General features: G+C 59.8%; 1 protein-coding gene across 3 annotated transcripts; it reads right to left on the bottom strand.

The window, feature by feature from the left end:
- Positions 1-3,667: 3,667 nt before the first annotated feature.
- Positions 3,668-13,006, bottom strand: DUSP9 (dual specificity phosphatase 9). 3 transcript variants are annotated; one of them, XM_044764147.2, is made up of 4 exons: positions 12,389-13,006; positions 6,339-6,740; positions 4,616-5,062; positions 3,668-4,273 (listed from the first exon to the last, which is right to left on the bottom strand). In XM_044764147.2, exons 1-4 carry the CDS (start codon positions 12,885-12,887, stop codon positions 3,948-3,950), a joined length of 1,674 nt encoding a protein of 557 aa, XP_044620082.2. In that variant the 5' UTR covers positions 12,888-13,006; the 3' UTR covers positions 3,668-3,947. The 3 variants fall into 3 exon arrangements, with proteins under 3 accessions (XP_044620082.2, XP_044620083.1, XP_044620081.1); XM_044764148.2 differs by having other exon boundaries at positions 12,379-12,561; XM_044764146.2 differs by lacking the exon at positions 12,389-13,006 and adding an exon at positions 7,333-7,555.
- Positions 13,007-13,829: the final 823 nt, after the last annotated feature.

Below are 13,829 nucleotides of genomic sequence, written 5' to 3'. Positions count from 1 at the left end.
TATCTTTAATTTTTTTCTTCTAGAAATCCAACTAAATATTTATGTGACCTCAATCTCTCTCTTTGTCACTGTGTGCTGCATTCTGGATAATTTCTTTGAGTCCATCTTCCAGTTCACTAATTCTTTCTCCAGCTTTGTTTAATATACTATTTAACTCATATCATGAAGTTCTAATTGCAATTATTATATTTTTAATTTTTAGAAGTTTTATTTGGTCATCTTTCAAGAGTACCTTGTCATTGTATAGTCTCTTATTCTTTTGCTATATTTTTGATACTTCCTTTTATTTCTTTAAACATATTAATCATACTTATTTTCTATTTGTGTCACATAATTTCAAAATCTACTATCTTTGCAGGGTTGATACTTAAATTTATATGCTTGTATGTTTCTCTCATGTATGGTGGCTTGTTTTCTTGTACGTTTTGTGATTTTTTTCATTATATATTTAAAATTTTTCTGTAGGAATTCTTTGAGGCCTGTATTTAAAGGGAATCCCTGCATGGAGGATTTGTGCTTGCTTCTGCCATGCACTCATGGACAAGACACCCTCTGGACCACTTCATTTGGAACTTTTAAAAAATGTATTTTTAAAACTTTGCTATTTTTATTGGGCTATCACAATCTAAGTAAATTCTGTGTGCAAGCTAATCAGATGCAGCTTCAAGGCAAAAACGGAGCTGTACCCCCAACTAGATTGCTGTCCCTAAGTCCGTCCAAGAGAGAAACGCTGGAGCATCTACTCCTCTGTGCCTAGACCACCATAAAGTAAAATTTCAGCTTGTGGCTGTAAATTCTCAGGGGCAGCATTTTTCTTTTTTTCCACTTCAGCCCAGACTAAAGGTCAAGATAAGCAAACATCCTCACCTCTTTCTGCGGGATGTTTTTTTCTAGGTCACAAAATGTTAGTTTTCTGTTACTGCTGTATCAAATTACCACAAGCTTAGTGGCTTAAAACCACACAAATTTATTATCTTACAGTTATGGAGGTCAGAAATCCAAAATAGATTTCACTAAGCTAAAATTGAGGTGTCGGCAGGGCTGTATTCCTTGAGAAAGTTTGAGAGAAGAATCTATTTTCTTGCCTTTTCCTACTTCTAGAGACCACCTGCATTCCTTGGCTTGCAGCCCCTTCGTCCATCTACAAGGCCAGCAGTGTAGCATCTTCCAATCTCTCTCTGGCTCTGACCCCTGTTTCCATCGTCACATCTCCTTCTCTCACTCCCCTGCCTCCCTCTTTCCCTTATAAAGGTGCATGTGATGGCATTCTGGGCCCACCCTGATAAGCAGTACAATCTCCCCATCTCAAGATCCTTGACTTCATCACATCTGCAAAGTCCCTTTTGCCATGTAAGGTACCATATTCACAGGGTCCCAGGATTGGGATGTGGCCATCTTTGGGGGGGGGCCCGTGTTCTCCTGACTATACCTACCGAGAGCATTGCCCTTCAAAAGTCCTGGCATTATGGGGTTGCTCAAGTGTTGTCTCCCAGCTCCCGAGGGTGGCATCAGGAAAGCCATGGGAGGAGGGTGTTCAAAGAGGAGGGGCAGCCCAAGGCTCCTGGCTCCTGAGTGGAGATGCCCCTGGGACAGGAGTAGCCCTGGAGCTGGCTCACTCCTCTGGACTCGAGGATCCTCGTCGTTTCTGATCTCAGAGGCTTTCTCTTATTTTCCCACCAGCTCAGCCATTCATTCAAATGTGTGTTTAGATTTCATCCTACGTTTCAGGGGTTCTGGACCGTGAAGGTTTCTCTGGACACACAGTCCACATTGCTCACAAAGTCCCCACTGTATTCTCATACTGCACTTGTCCCCACTCACCCTCCAGCTTCCCTTCCACTTCCTACTGTGTCTCTATGGTTGGTAATCATGACTTCAGAAAGCCACTTCAAGGGCCTGCCTCGTGGGATAGTGGTTAAGTTGGCACGCTCCACTTTGGTGGCCTGGGTTTCGCAGGTTGGGATCCTGGGCGCGGACCTACATACTGCTTACTCATCAAGCCATGCTGTGGCCGTGTCCCACATATAAAATAGAGGAAGACTGGCACAGATGTTAGCTCAGGGCCAATCTTCCTCAGCAAAAAAAAAAAAAGAAAGAAAAAGCAAATCACTTCAGCTGTGGTGTGCAGAAGGCCCTGGAGGCGCCCAGAGCTGAGGCTGGGAGGCCAGGGAGGAGCAAGACCCATCTGTCACTTTAGGTGGCCCAGTGGCCTCTGCAGGCTCTCCCTGCCTCCAACCTGGACCTTTGTGGTCCAAATTCCACACTGCGTCAGCCAGAGGGACACATACTTGGACGCGCAAGTCTGTCCATGTCCCCCCCAGCTCAGGTCCTTCTGTGGCTCCCATCACCCCATATTGAGGCTTGGGTCTGACTCCGCACTGAGTTTCAGGGCTCAGCTGCCAAACTCTGTGGTCACGTGTGGGTTCCTGCTCCCCTACTCTCTCCACCGCACTGGATACCCAGCATCGTTTACTGCTTTGTGGGGTCTGTTGTTTAGTGTCTTCCCTCCCCCTCCAAGAAGTTGGCTCTGAGCAGCAGGCTTCTGGCTCACTGCTGCGTCCTGGTCCCTAGCCCTGTGTGGCACAAAGTAGGGGCTCAATGGGTCAGGAGTGAAGGGAAAGTCGGCCAGAGGTTAGGCCAACAGGTGCGTGGGCGCCAGATGGGAAATGATGACATGGGGGTGGTGTGGCCTCCTTCTCCTCTTCCCCCAAACCCTCTAAGGTGCTCGGGAAGCAGCTTCCCTCCATTCAGTATCTTACATAAACCATTTATTCAGGAACAATTAAAGACAACAACTGTGGGGTGGATTCCCAACGGTGAGGTGGCCCCACTGCAGGGACTGCTGGCCCTGGGTGTGTAAGCAGACTGGCATGCGTGTGCGAGCGCTGACACACACACACACGCATGCATGCACGCCAGTTGCCCACGAGGGGTGTGCACTGCAATGAATGACCATGTGTGTCTGCAGCTTGGCCTCTTCCCCATCCCCCCAAGCCAACCTCGGCTGTGCGGGACCCGCAGCAGCAAAATCCTGGCCGCCTCCTTCCCCTTCTCCACCCTCAGCTCTTGCTCTGAGACCCCATCTCCTCCGGTGGCAGTTTGACCACCCTCAGTCACAAAGAGCCCCAGTGATCCCATAAAGACATCTGGGGGAAGAGGAAGAAAAGCATCTTTTCAGATGTCAAGTGGATAAACAGTCAGGGCGCCAGATGTGCGGCCGGGAACCTGCCCAGCGGCTCCCAGGTCGGCGCCCTCCCCTGTGGTGCTGCCAGCAAGGAGCCACACAGAGAGGAGCTGTCCTCGTGGATGCTGGGCGGCCACTGCACCTCTGAGTCTGCATCCTGAGAGGACCCCAGCCCCGCGAGGCCCGAGCCCTCAGCAGAGAAGCAGAGAGGTGACAGTGCGGCTGGTGGCAAACCCCTCCCCATAAGTAGCCATTTGGGGACAGGGATGGGACTGGGAGCAGGTCCCTGTGGCAAATGAGGTGGCAGAGCAGACACACGCCCTGCCTGGACAAGGAAACCACAGGGAGGCTCAGGGCTGGCCCAGCTGGCTGAGCACACAGGGCCTGGGCCTGGGGCACAGGCAGCCACCTGGAATGGTCCCTCGAAATGGGAACCCCCATTCCCCCCAAAGAAAAAAATAACAGTCGCAGAAGAGGCAGGTTCTGGAGCATGGTTCCGCCTGAAAGTGGCGCAGGGCAGGCCGGTGGCCCCGGGCCCGGCCCATAGGCACGTTTAATAGGATTCCTGTGGATGTTTCAAGTGGGCAGGACAGGTCTCTCCCTGCAGCCACCCTGGAGGGGCTCCCGCTCCTGCCTCTTCCCACAGCCCCCGCATGAGGTATTGTGCTCCCCCCAATCCCCCCTGCTTACAGCTGAGCCCGCTCCCGCCTCCCCCCCAGCACATAGGTGGTCCAGAGCACCCACTGGGGGGCAGGGCGGTGCCCTATGTGGGGTCCAGCTCAAAGACACCGTCGCTGGTGGGGGTGGTGAAGAAGGAGGGCGGGTCGGAGGCGGCCGACTCCTGCCCCCCACTGCCCTGCTCCTGTGCCCGCCTCTCCTCCAGCCGCAGGCTGCGCTCGAAGTCCAGCAGCTGCCCCATGAAGTTGAAGTTGGGCGAGATGTTAGACTTCTTCCGCTTGACCAGGTCGTAGGCATCGTTGAGTGAGAGGTGGAGCTTCTGCATGAGGTAGGCCACGGTGACAGTGACAGAGCGGCTGACGCCCGCCAGGCAGTGAACGAGCACCCCGCAGTTCTGGGACAAGGCCTCATCTAGGAGGGGGCAGAGCGGGCCCAGTGTGAGGTGCAGGCCAGTGACCTTCCGAAGGGGCCCTCGCAGCCCCCGCTCTGCCCTCCAAGGCAGGTGGCTCTGGCTAGGTTCAGCTTGGGAGCCCTGGCCAGCCTCAGGAGTCCTGGAGCTTTCACGGGCTGCCTCTGGGAGTGGGCCCAGCACTGCTTGACCCCAGAAGTGCCATCCCGGCTCTGGGCTCTGGGGATGGCAGCCAAGCCTGGGAGGAACCCTTGTGAGGGAGAGAGGGAAGATATGGGAGAGGCCAGGAGCCAGGCTTTGGGGGTGAGGTGAGAAGGAGGAGCAGGAGGGCAGGGTGGACTCACCAATGAACGCAATGGCCTCTGGAAAGAACTGGGACAAGTTCTGGCTCCAGTGGTCTGAGATGGGGATCTGCTTGTAGTGAAAGTCACCATTCTTCTCGAAGAGGTTAGGGAGGTTGGGGGTGACATTGAGGATGTATCGGATGCCCAGCTTGGCCAAGCTCTCCACATTGGCCGAATCTCGGGCACTGCCCAGGTAGAGGTTGGGCAGGATCTGGACGGGGAAGGAGGGCAGCAGCCCCGCTGGGGGGGGCGTGCCACCCTCTGAATCCAGGCCACAGCTCATAGTGTCACGGTCAGGCTCAGATTCTGCATCAGAGCAGTCGGAGCCCAGGCACAGGCCACCCAACCCCACCACTGGGCTGGGCACCGGGGCTGTGCTTGGGCCCCCACAGCTGAGGCTGGTCTCACACAGGTGAGGGCACTCGGCTTGGAATCTGCTGAAGCCACCTGGAAAGGGAGAGGGAGGGGGTCCTGCTGATCTGGCCTTCTAGGCAGCCAAGTGTCCCTGGCTCGGGATACAGAACTGACCCTAGACAACCCCGGTGCCATCAGGGGCTTGTGGATGTCCCCAAAGGGGACTTGAAAGCCAGCAACCTGATCTATACTGGGGACCCATATGGTACGCTATGGGTAGCCCAGCCTTCCTCGCTCAGCACTGCTGGCCACTCCTCTGGAGAGCATGTGCCCATTGCAGCTGTTGGGGGTGCAAGAGCTGGATCCAGGCAGAGCCACCTACAGAGGATCTGACACGCCCAGGACCCAGCTGAGGCAGGCACGAAGGCTCAACAGAGTCTAGAGGTCCTGCCAGCCTTGGGGAGGACAGTGGCCATCAGTTAAAGCAGAGGAAAGGTTCAGATGGGAATTCTCTGCCTGGGTGTTTCCTGATTCAGCTCAACCAGGAGCACCCTGAGGACAGGGGCAGAGTCACAGCCATCTTTGTGCTCTCTTTAGGGATGAAGTGGGACCCCAAGAGGCAGGGAGCCTGGGAGAGAGTGAGACATTCCACCGGGATGGTTCCAAAGTCCCAAGAAGCCAGGGTCTCCCTCATCTACGGGTAACTACTATGTCCCTGGGCTGGGGGTGGGGGCCTGGAAATCCACTTTCTATATTTCTATATTCCTGTGGATTCAGAATGGAGCAAAGGATGACAGCCCAATGATCCTCTTCGATGGGGAGGTGGGGCAGCTGACTCTGTAGGTTCATGGGAACTCTGTCCCTACCCTGGACCGCCGAAGGTGGCATGTGTGTGTTACCGGCCTGTACCAGCTTGTCTCTCCTCCCCAGCCCTGCTGTGACTATGGGGGCACAGGTCTCTGCCTCCTCACACCTCCTCTAGCCTTCACGGGTTCTCTCTCCCCCCACCCTTTGTCCTCCTGTGGTCCCTGCCTCCTTTGCCCTGGCTGAATAGCTGTGGGAGGTGGCCATACCACCCTGGGAGGCTGGGAGCCTGCACTTGGGACTCCATTCCCGGGCATCCCTGGGAGCCAGGTCAGCTCAGCCTGATTCTCCCCATTTTCTAGACTCAGAAACTGGGGCTCCCTAGGGTGAAGGGCTTGCCCCAAGTCATGCTCAGGGGAGAGGATCTCACCTCCACTTTACACAAAATGAAGTGGGGCCTGCCCAAGGTCAAATCAATTATGAATCCCTGCGGAAGGTGGGGCCCTGCCTCCCAGACCGGGGTCCTCCCCGGGCCGGTGCCCGCTGCGCCACCACCAGCACCTACCCTGTAGGTAGTAGGCCAGATAGCCTTCCTCCCGAAGCTTCTGGAGCAGGGTGCCCAGCACGGACTCAGCCTCCCACTCTTCGGCTTCTGCCTCCCCGCGCCGCTGCCGGCCCCCGCCCTGGTCGTACAAGAGCACCGGGGCGGGCGGGGGCGGCTGCAGCGGCGGCCCAGGCAGGAGCGCGCGCACTGACAGGCTCCCCCGGCGCAGGCGGCGCAGCAGCAGCGCGGGCAGGGCCACGCTCAGCGCCCCGCCGATGCGCGCCGACTCGTACAGCTCGCGGCTGCGGCAGTCCAGGAGCAGCAGCCGCGGTCGCGGGGGCGACAGCTCCCGGCGCAGCCACAGGCACGAGCGGCCCAGACCCTCCATGGGCTCCCGGCTCCCGGCACGTGGGGCTGCTGGCGCTGCAGAGAGAGGGAAGGCGGCGGCGTGAGCCGCCGTCCTCCACGCCCAGCCGCCACGGGGCGCGGGCCCAGGGGCCAAGACGTGAAGCCAACCCAGTGTCCTGAAGGCGGGCGCCCAGGGTCCGGCAGGTCCACAGCCCGATTCTTTTCTGGCACCCCTCCCACAGTGAGGACACGCAGCAAGGCGCCCCGTGCGCCCCACGAAAAACGCCGGAGGCAGCCACTCCGGCGCCCGGCGCTGCTCCACGTCCCAGGAAGGGAAGTGTGAGAGGACCCCCAGAAGAGGAAGGCTGGGCGTCCAATGGCTCCTTTGAGAGCCATGGGTCCCTTCCCAGCCCTCCTAGGGTGGCCCAAGGCCACAGCCACGTCCCTTCACACCCCCTTTCTGCGTCTCTCGCTCGGCCCGGCCGCAATCACTCCCTAAGTTCCAGCTTCTGACTTCGGGGGCATGCGCCTGGGAGAGAGACTCGAGGCCGAGATCTCCCCCACGGCCAGGCGGGCCGGGGAAAAGAGATAGTGGGCCTCGGTTGGCCTTCTCGGAGCTGACCTGGCCGTGGGGTCCCCCGGGAGGAGAAAACAAAAGGAGAGAGACCTGGAGCGTGTTCCAGCAGCGGGCGGCCGCGCGCGGACATCCGGGCCACGGCCACCGCGGGACGCAGGGCGCCGTCCCCGGGCAGGGTGTCCCCGGGGCCGGCCATCGGGAAGAGGGCGGGGCAGCGGAGCAGGCGCGCACGTGGAAGCTCAGTCCGGTGCAGCCTGCGCGCCGGCAGCTTTCTGGCAGCGGGACCCAGCTTCCACCTTGGAAGCCGCTGCCTTTGGACGTGGAGCTGCCGTTTGGAGGGGCGGGGCGGCGGGGCGGCGGGGGCGGCGGGGGCGGGCTCAGGGGGGCCGGCGAGCCAACGGGTGCCAGCGAAAGCAGTAGGGTGGGCCCGGCAAGTGGCGGGCGCGCTGAGCTGGGGCTTCCACCGAAGCGGGACAGAGCTGGGGCAGAGGCCAAGGGCAGGTCAGGGGCCCAGCAGGGGACCGGCCTCAGCTCCCCTGGCCGGCGCCAGTCGGGTCCCTGGAGGCAGGGGGAGGGGTGAGGACAAGAGCCCAGTGCGCCTGCCCTGGAGGTTGCCTCCTGCCCTACTCATTCCTTGACCCTGGACCGTCATGCCCCCTGACTGGACTTCAGCAGTCCCATCTATATAATGGCTCCTCATGGTCACCACCTTGGGATGCCACTGAAATCACGGAGGGGAGGAGGAAGCGGGATCAGAAAGCTGCTGCTGCCCTCTGCCCCGGAACTCTACCCAAGGCTGGCTGGAGGGCTAGGCAGGCAGAAGGCAGCTTCTGGGCACCCCCAGGGGCTTCTTTCACACAGGCCAAAGGCCCCCAGGAGCTCTACGCTCCCAGCCCTAAACTGGAGAGCTCTGCTCTTATCACGGTTCTGATCCTGGGAGTCGCCCCCCGCCCTCTCCCTCTGCCTCCTCCCTAGTCAAGAGTCGAGTCTTTTCTACTTAAATCTCTCTCTCATCTTTACTCTCTCCTCTGCCTCCTGCGCTGGCCAAGGGCTTGCATTCTCCAGTTCTTGATGAGGAGGTCACCATCACAGCTTCCAAAGCCCTCCCCCCGCCTCGACCCTGCCCTGCACCGAGCAGCAGTCAGCAAAGGCCGGTGGCCTCCATACCTTCCACGGACACCAGATGATGAGCAGGTAGGACACACGAGGTCCCTGCTTGCATGGTGCTCCCAGGCAGTAGGACAGGTCAGTAATAGACAGGGAGAGCGAACAAGGTAATACAGCTGTGATAAGTGCTGAGACAATGAAACGAAGTGGGGGAGTTCTGGAAAAGTCTAGCTCTGTGTCCCTTCTCTGCTTAGAACCCCTCTAAAGCAAATAGCAGAGTTGAAGGAGAATGTGCAACAGATAAGACAAAGTTCATACAAATTAATCAAAAGGTTAAGGGGCAGGTCCCGTGGCCAAGTGGTTAAGTTCGCGTGCTCTGCTTAGGCGGCCCAGGGTTTCACCGGTTCAGATCCTGGGCACAGACACAGCATCACTCATCAAACCATACTGAGGTGGCGTCCCACATGCCACAGCTAGAAGGACCCACAACTAAAAATATACAACTATGTACCGGGGGGATTTGGGGAGTAAAAGGAAAAATAAAATCTTAAAAAAAAAAAAAGAGGTTAAGACTCCGATAGATAAATGAGCAAAGAACCAGAGACAACTGCATGGAGGAGGAAATACACCAGGGACAAGCCATTTGGGGGAAGGTTCAACTTCAGGCTTGGAAGGAAAGCAAATTTAAAAAACAAGGCAACAACAACTGAAAACAAGGGAGCACTTCCCCCCATTACATTAGTAAAATGCTCTCAAAACAAGAACACCCAGTGCTGGCAAGGATGCTGTGAAATTGGCCTGAGGCTCTATTGCTGGTGGCTGGAGGATTCTATTGGTATGGCCCTTCTGGAAATGAATTTGATAATATGCATCCAGAGCTAGGAAGAAATCCACACCCTCTGGCACCACAAGACATGTGCCTAAGGAGAGAAGGACGCAAAGCCACTGAAAGGCCAATGGTGAAGATAGTTAAGTCCAGTGTGGCTGCTGAAGACTCCTCTCACAAACACAAACTTGGGAGGTAATGCTGGGGAGAGGGCAGGTTACAGACAACCAGGCCCCCTCCCTCCCTCCCTGCCCCAGCGGGCTGCCTGGGACTCATCTCTGGCCACAGCCCACCATGTCCTAGCCTCTGAAATGAGTCCTACTGCCTGCGTTCAGGGGCCTCAGGCAGCTGGGCTGTGTCCCCCTGCCCCCCAGCCCAGGCCTCCCGCGTCTGTAGCCTGTCCAGATTCTGCGCCTTCTTCAGGTCCTCCCTAGGCACCCTCCTCTGGGGAGGCCTTCTGTCTCCTGAGCCAGCCTGTAGTCTTCCTCCTCTGTGCTCCAGACCTCAGTTCCGTGAGGCTGCAATGCCCGAGAGCTGCAAATTGGGAGGCCGGGCCGAGCAGGGCCGGCTTCCCCCTGTCTCGCTGCTCCAGGGCAGGGACTGTCTTCTGTCATCGCCTTTCCCTCCCATCCTAGCTCCCAGAGGCAGAGGTGGGCTGCCACCTGGCCATGAGTCCCAAGCCTGGGGGCTCCCCCCAGGCCAGTCGCAGCTGGAGGAGGGACGCTAGGGTGGGCAGGGGTTGAAGGCACCAAGGGGCTCTGCAATGTGCCAGCCTGGCTGCCTTGTGGGCAGTGGGGGTGGCAATGCCCGACGGGGAGGTGGAGAGACACATGCCCCTACCTGGACTGTCATGGGGCTCAGTGTGGTTGGAGAGAAGAAGGGTCACCAACCCCGAGGGAGGTAAGAGCTCCTGAGGTATGGAGGCATGTTTTCTGGAGAGGGCTCCCTGGAGGAGGTGATGGGAGTCAGGCTGGGAAGATGAGGATGGGGAGGGAGGCGACTTCTGCACTGGTGAAGGGAGAGGAAGCTAGGCTTCAAGAAACCCCCCAGGATGGGACTGTGCCGTCACCTGCATCTCCCAATGCCTGAAGAGTGGCTCTCCTGCACCTTGCTTCAGACCCCTGTTGGCAAGCCTCTCCCACGGGAGAAAGCTTTCAGGAGGGGGAATTTCAGTCTTGAAAGCGAGTGCTTAATGTGCCGGGCGGCAGCAGTGCCTGCTGCGCCAGCAGCAGGACAAACTGGAACCTGTTGCCACCTCCGCACTGCAGGGCTGAGCGCAGCCAAGTGCCCCCTCCCTCGACCCTCGCCGGGTGGCCCGCACTCATGCCCCATGCAGCGCCCGCTCTGGGTGCCAGCACCCCTCAACGCAGCTCCCCAGGCAGGCTGGGCAGGGGGAGGCGGTGCCGCGCGCCGGGGCAGGCAGAGCCAGGCCACCCGATGGCCGCAGGGTGGGCGCTGCGCCCGCTGCCCCAGCCCTCTCTGGGCACTCCCAGCCTCCGCCCGGCCGGGCCAATGCCCCTTGTAGGCCGGGAGGACGCTGCTGCCAGTAGGCCCGGAGCGTGCCGCGTGCGCCCTCTGGTCCCTGGAGCCTCCAGAGAGTGGCGCCCCACCTCCCCCTCCCTCCCTCCGCCCCGAAATGCACGGTTCCCACCGGGCTGAGTGGCAAGATTTCGGCTGTGGCTGTCACAGCCGGTCACATGGCCAGGAGCACAACTCCCAGCGACAGCGTTCCTGCCAAACCCAGTGTCTTTTCCACCAAATCCACTTTCCACTGGGGATGGCTTTCTGCTTTTCCTGGTCGGTCTCCTCGCGGGACTGGGAGTTCCTCCAAGGCAGGAGCCGGTGTGTGCCCGGCCCTAAGCTGGCCCCAGCCCCCAGTGCAGGGCCAGGCATGCACCTCGGTGCTCCCGGAAGAAATGCTCGTTAACAAAGGCAAGAATGAATGAAACCAATTGTTGCATGAGGGAACCCAGGAGGGTGCTGCTCCTGCTTTTTCTCTCAGCGGGCCACAGGCTCCCCTCTCAGACACACACAAGCACACGTGCACACACAGTCCTCTCCCACCACACTCGCAGACAGGCGCACACACTGCACCCACCCGGACTCCTATCCTCATGGAATCCACGACCTACTATGTGCGGGCTGGGCAATTGGCAGCCGTTTGATCCCAGCTGGGCCGCCTCCATTTCAATGCCTGCCTCTTCCTTCCTCCTCCCTGCCGCCCTTCCGCGCCCTGCCATCTAAGTAGGGTGGGTGCCTTGAGCCCCAAGTGCCTTCTTCATCTCTTAGGGAAGAGGCCAAGCCAGTCACTGGAGAGACTCAAGGTCTGTTTAGGGAGGCACCTGGGGGGCCTCAGGAGAGTGAGTGGCTGCCCAAGGTGAGCCAGAGGTGCCTGACGGTCCCCAAATGCTGTAGCCTCTAGACCCCACGGGCCAGGTGTTGCAGGTGGTGGTGGAAGGGAGTCAGGGCTGTGCTGAGGGGCGTTGAGGGCTATGGGGGCGGGGCAGGGTGCTGAAAGTGTGAATCCAGCAGGTGTGCCGACATGTTGGGGTGTATGAGAGCGCATGCTAGGGTGTATGCCTGGGGAGTGGGCCTAGCTATGGCGAGTGGGGAGTGTCGGCCGCTGTGGTGTGGGTTAGTGTTGGGGCTTTGCTCTGGGGTGGGTGGATTGCTGTCTCCAGGCTGGGAACGTGGGTGGGGTGTCTGTAATGAGCATATGGGGAGTTGGAGATGGTGGGGGCACGGTGAGGGAGCTCTGTTAGTGCAGATATCACAGGGATGTGTTGGGAGTGTGTGCCTGTGCATGAGTGTGTACTGAGGCGTGGCAGGGTCTGGGATGGGTGCCTGCCTGAGTTGGGGACAGTGGTGGGTGGTGGATTAGGTGCACTGCAGGGACCCGGGTCCACGGTGCACGGTTTGTGCGCGCGCGTAAGTGGCAGGGGGTGTGCGTGGCGCAGGACACTGGAGGTGCACGGGTGGGATGCGGGGGGGCGTGCGGCGGGAGGACCGAGTGGGCCTCGCCCGGGCGCGTGCGTGGGTCTCGCTGGGGCGCGTGCGTCGGCCCCATGGGGCGCGCGTTGGCAAGACTTTGGGGGTACAGGGCGGAGGAGTGCACGTCGGGGGGCTGCCACGCCGGGTGGGGGTGGGGGTGGGGGTGGGGGTGGGGGTGGGGTGGGTGCCTGGGCGCCGCGTGCTCCCCTCACCTCCGCTCACCTCCGGTCCGCTCGGCTTCCTGTGCCAGCTCCGCGCGTCGCGGCCGGGAAGTTTCCGAAGCCCGGGCGGCGGGAAGCTCCACCGCTGCTGCCACGGAGCGCCACCGGAGCCTCGGGCGGCGGCCTCGCCTGGAGCCGAGGGGGCCGCCGCCGCCGCTGCGGAGGGAAACTCCAAATCCCGCCTCCGCCGCCGCCTCCTCCCCTCCCGTCGCCGTCTTCTCCGCCCCCTGCCCAGGAGGGGCAATGTCGCCGGCGGCTCGCAGGCAGGCAGTGGGGAGGGGCGGCAGCCTGCCCGGCGTCTCCCTCCACCTCCCGCGTCCCCGCCTGCCTTCCTCCCACCTGCGAGCCTCTGCCGCTCCGCCCGCCGCCGTGCCTGCCGCGTGCGGGCCCCCCGAGTTTGGGGCGCAGGAGGGGGTGGGGGCCTGACCTAGGCCGGACCTGGACTGGGAGAGGGTTGCACCAAAGAGCCTGCTTCCAGCGAGAGAAGCAAAGGGTCCCATTGAGGACCAAGCACACCTTGGCCCCCAGGGCCACCTCCTGCTGCCATAGGGGAGAGGGCGTAAGGCCCAGCTGAGAGCGCAGCAAGTGCCCCCAAGCCCCAGGTCCCCCTGCGCTGTGTTCTCCCACTCTCCTCTGTCTGATTCTGGCATCAGAGCCTCAGTGCCTGGAAGAGGTGGAGCCAGGGCGGTGGGGGAGGGGCTGGGAGGGGTGTTCTCGGCAGGCCCACTTTGCTTTCCTCTGCACCAAAGGCCACGAGCGTCCCCACCAAGCACCTCGTTTTGTCCTTACACCAGTCTGAGAGTCCGAGGAGACGTTCCCATACTATAGCTGGGGAAACCGAGGCAGTAGTTTCTTGGTGGTCAGGCAATAATGTGGTGGCAGAGCCTGACTGGGCTCAGGCTGGCTGTGTTCAGAAGCCTTAGCTGAGCGTGGACAAGACCCAGTGGGTTTCTGGCCTGCTCACTGCTGTGGGGAGGGGGAGGCAGGGAGGAGCACGCAGGAGGCTCACCCCTGGAATGGGGCAGAGGGATGTTGAGAACTAGTGTGAGGCTGGGCCGTCAAGGGCTGGCTTCGGTCTGGGGCTTCCCCTATGTTTGGCCCAGGGAGATCAGAATGCGGTGAGGCCAGGCCAGGACTACACACAGAGGGAGGCAGGCAGAGCCGGATGCCAGCTGTTCATGGATGATGGGCGGCCAAGGGAGGCCTGGCCGTCTGGCTCGCGTCTGCGGCAGCCCTGAATTCCCCTGAGTCATCACCCCTGGAAAAAGAGAGGAGAGGGACAGCTTTGTCTCTGGTGCCTCAGTTTCCTCATCTGTACACTGGAGTAGAGGCCAGGACCTCTTGATCTCCATGGGCCCTCCTAGCTTTGCTGTAGTTTCCATCCATGATGTGTGAGCTGGGGCAGGGTCCTGCTGCCACCAGGCGGCCCTGCCCGCTCTGTC

The sequence above is a fragment of the Equus asinus genome, chromosome X (assembly GCF_041296235.1).
Source record: "Equus asinus isolate D_3611 breed Donkey chromosome X, EquAss-T2T_v2, whole genome shotgun sequence".
NCBI classification, from domain to species: Eukaryota; Metazoa; Chordata; class Mammalia; order Perissodactyla; family Equidae; genus Equus; species Equus asinus.
Note: the sequence above shows the minus strand (reverse complement) of the source record. Positions and strands in the feature narration are given on the sequence as shown.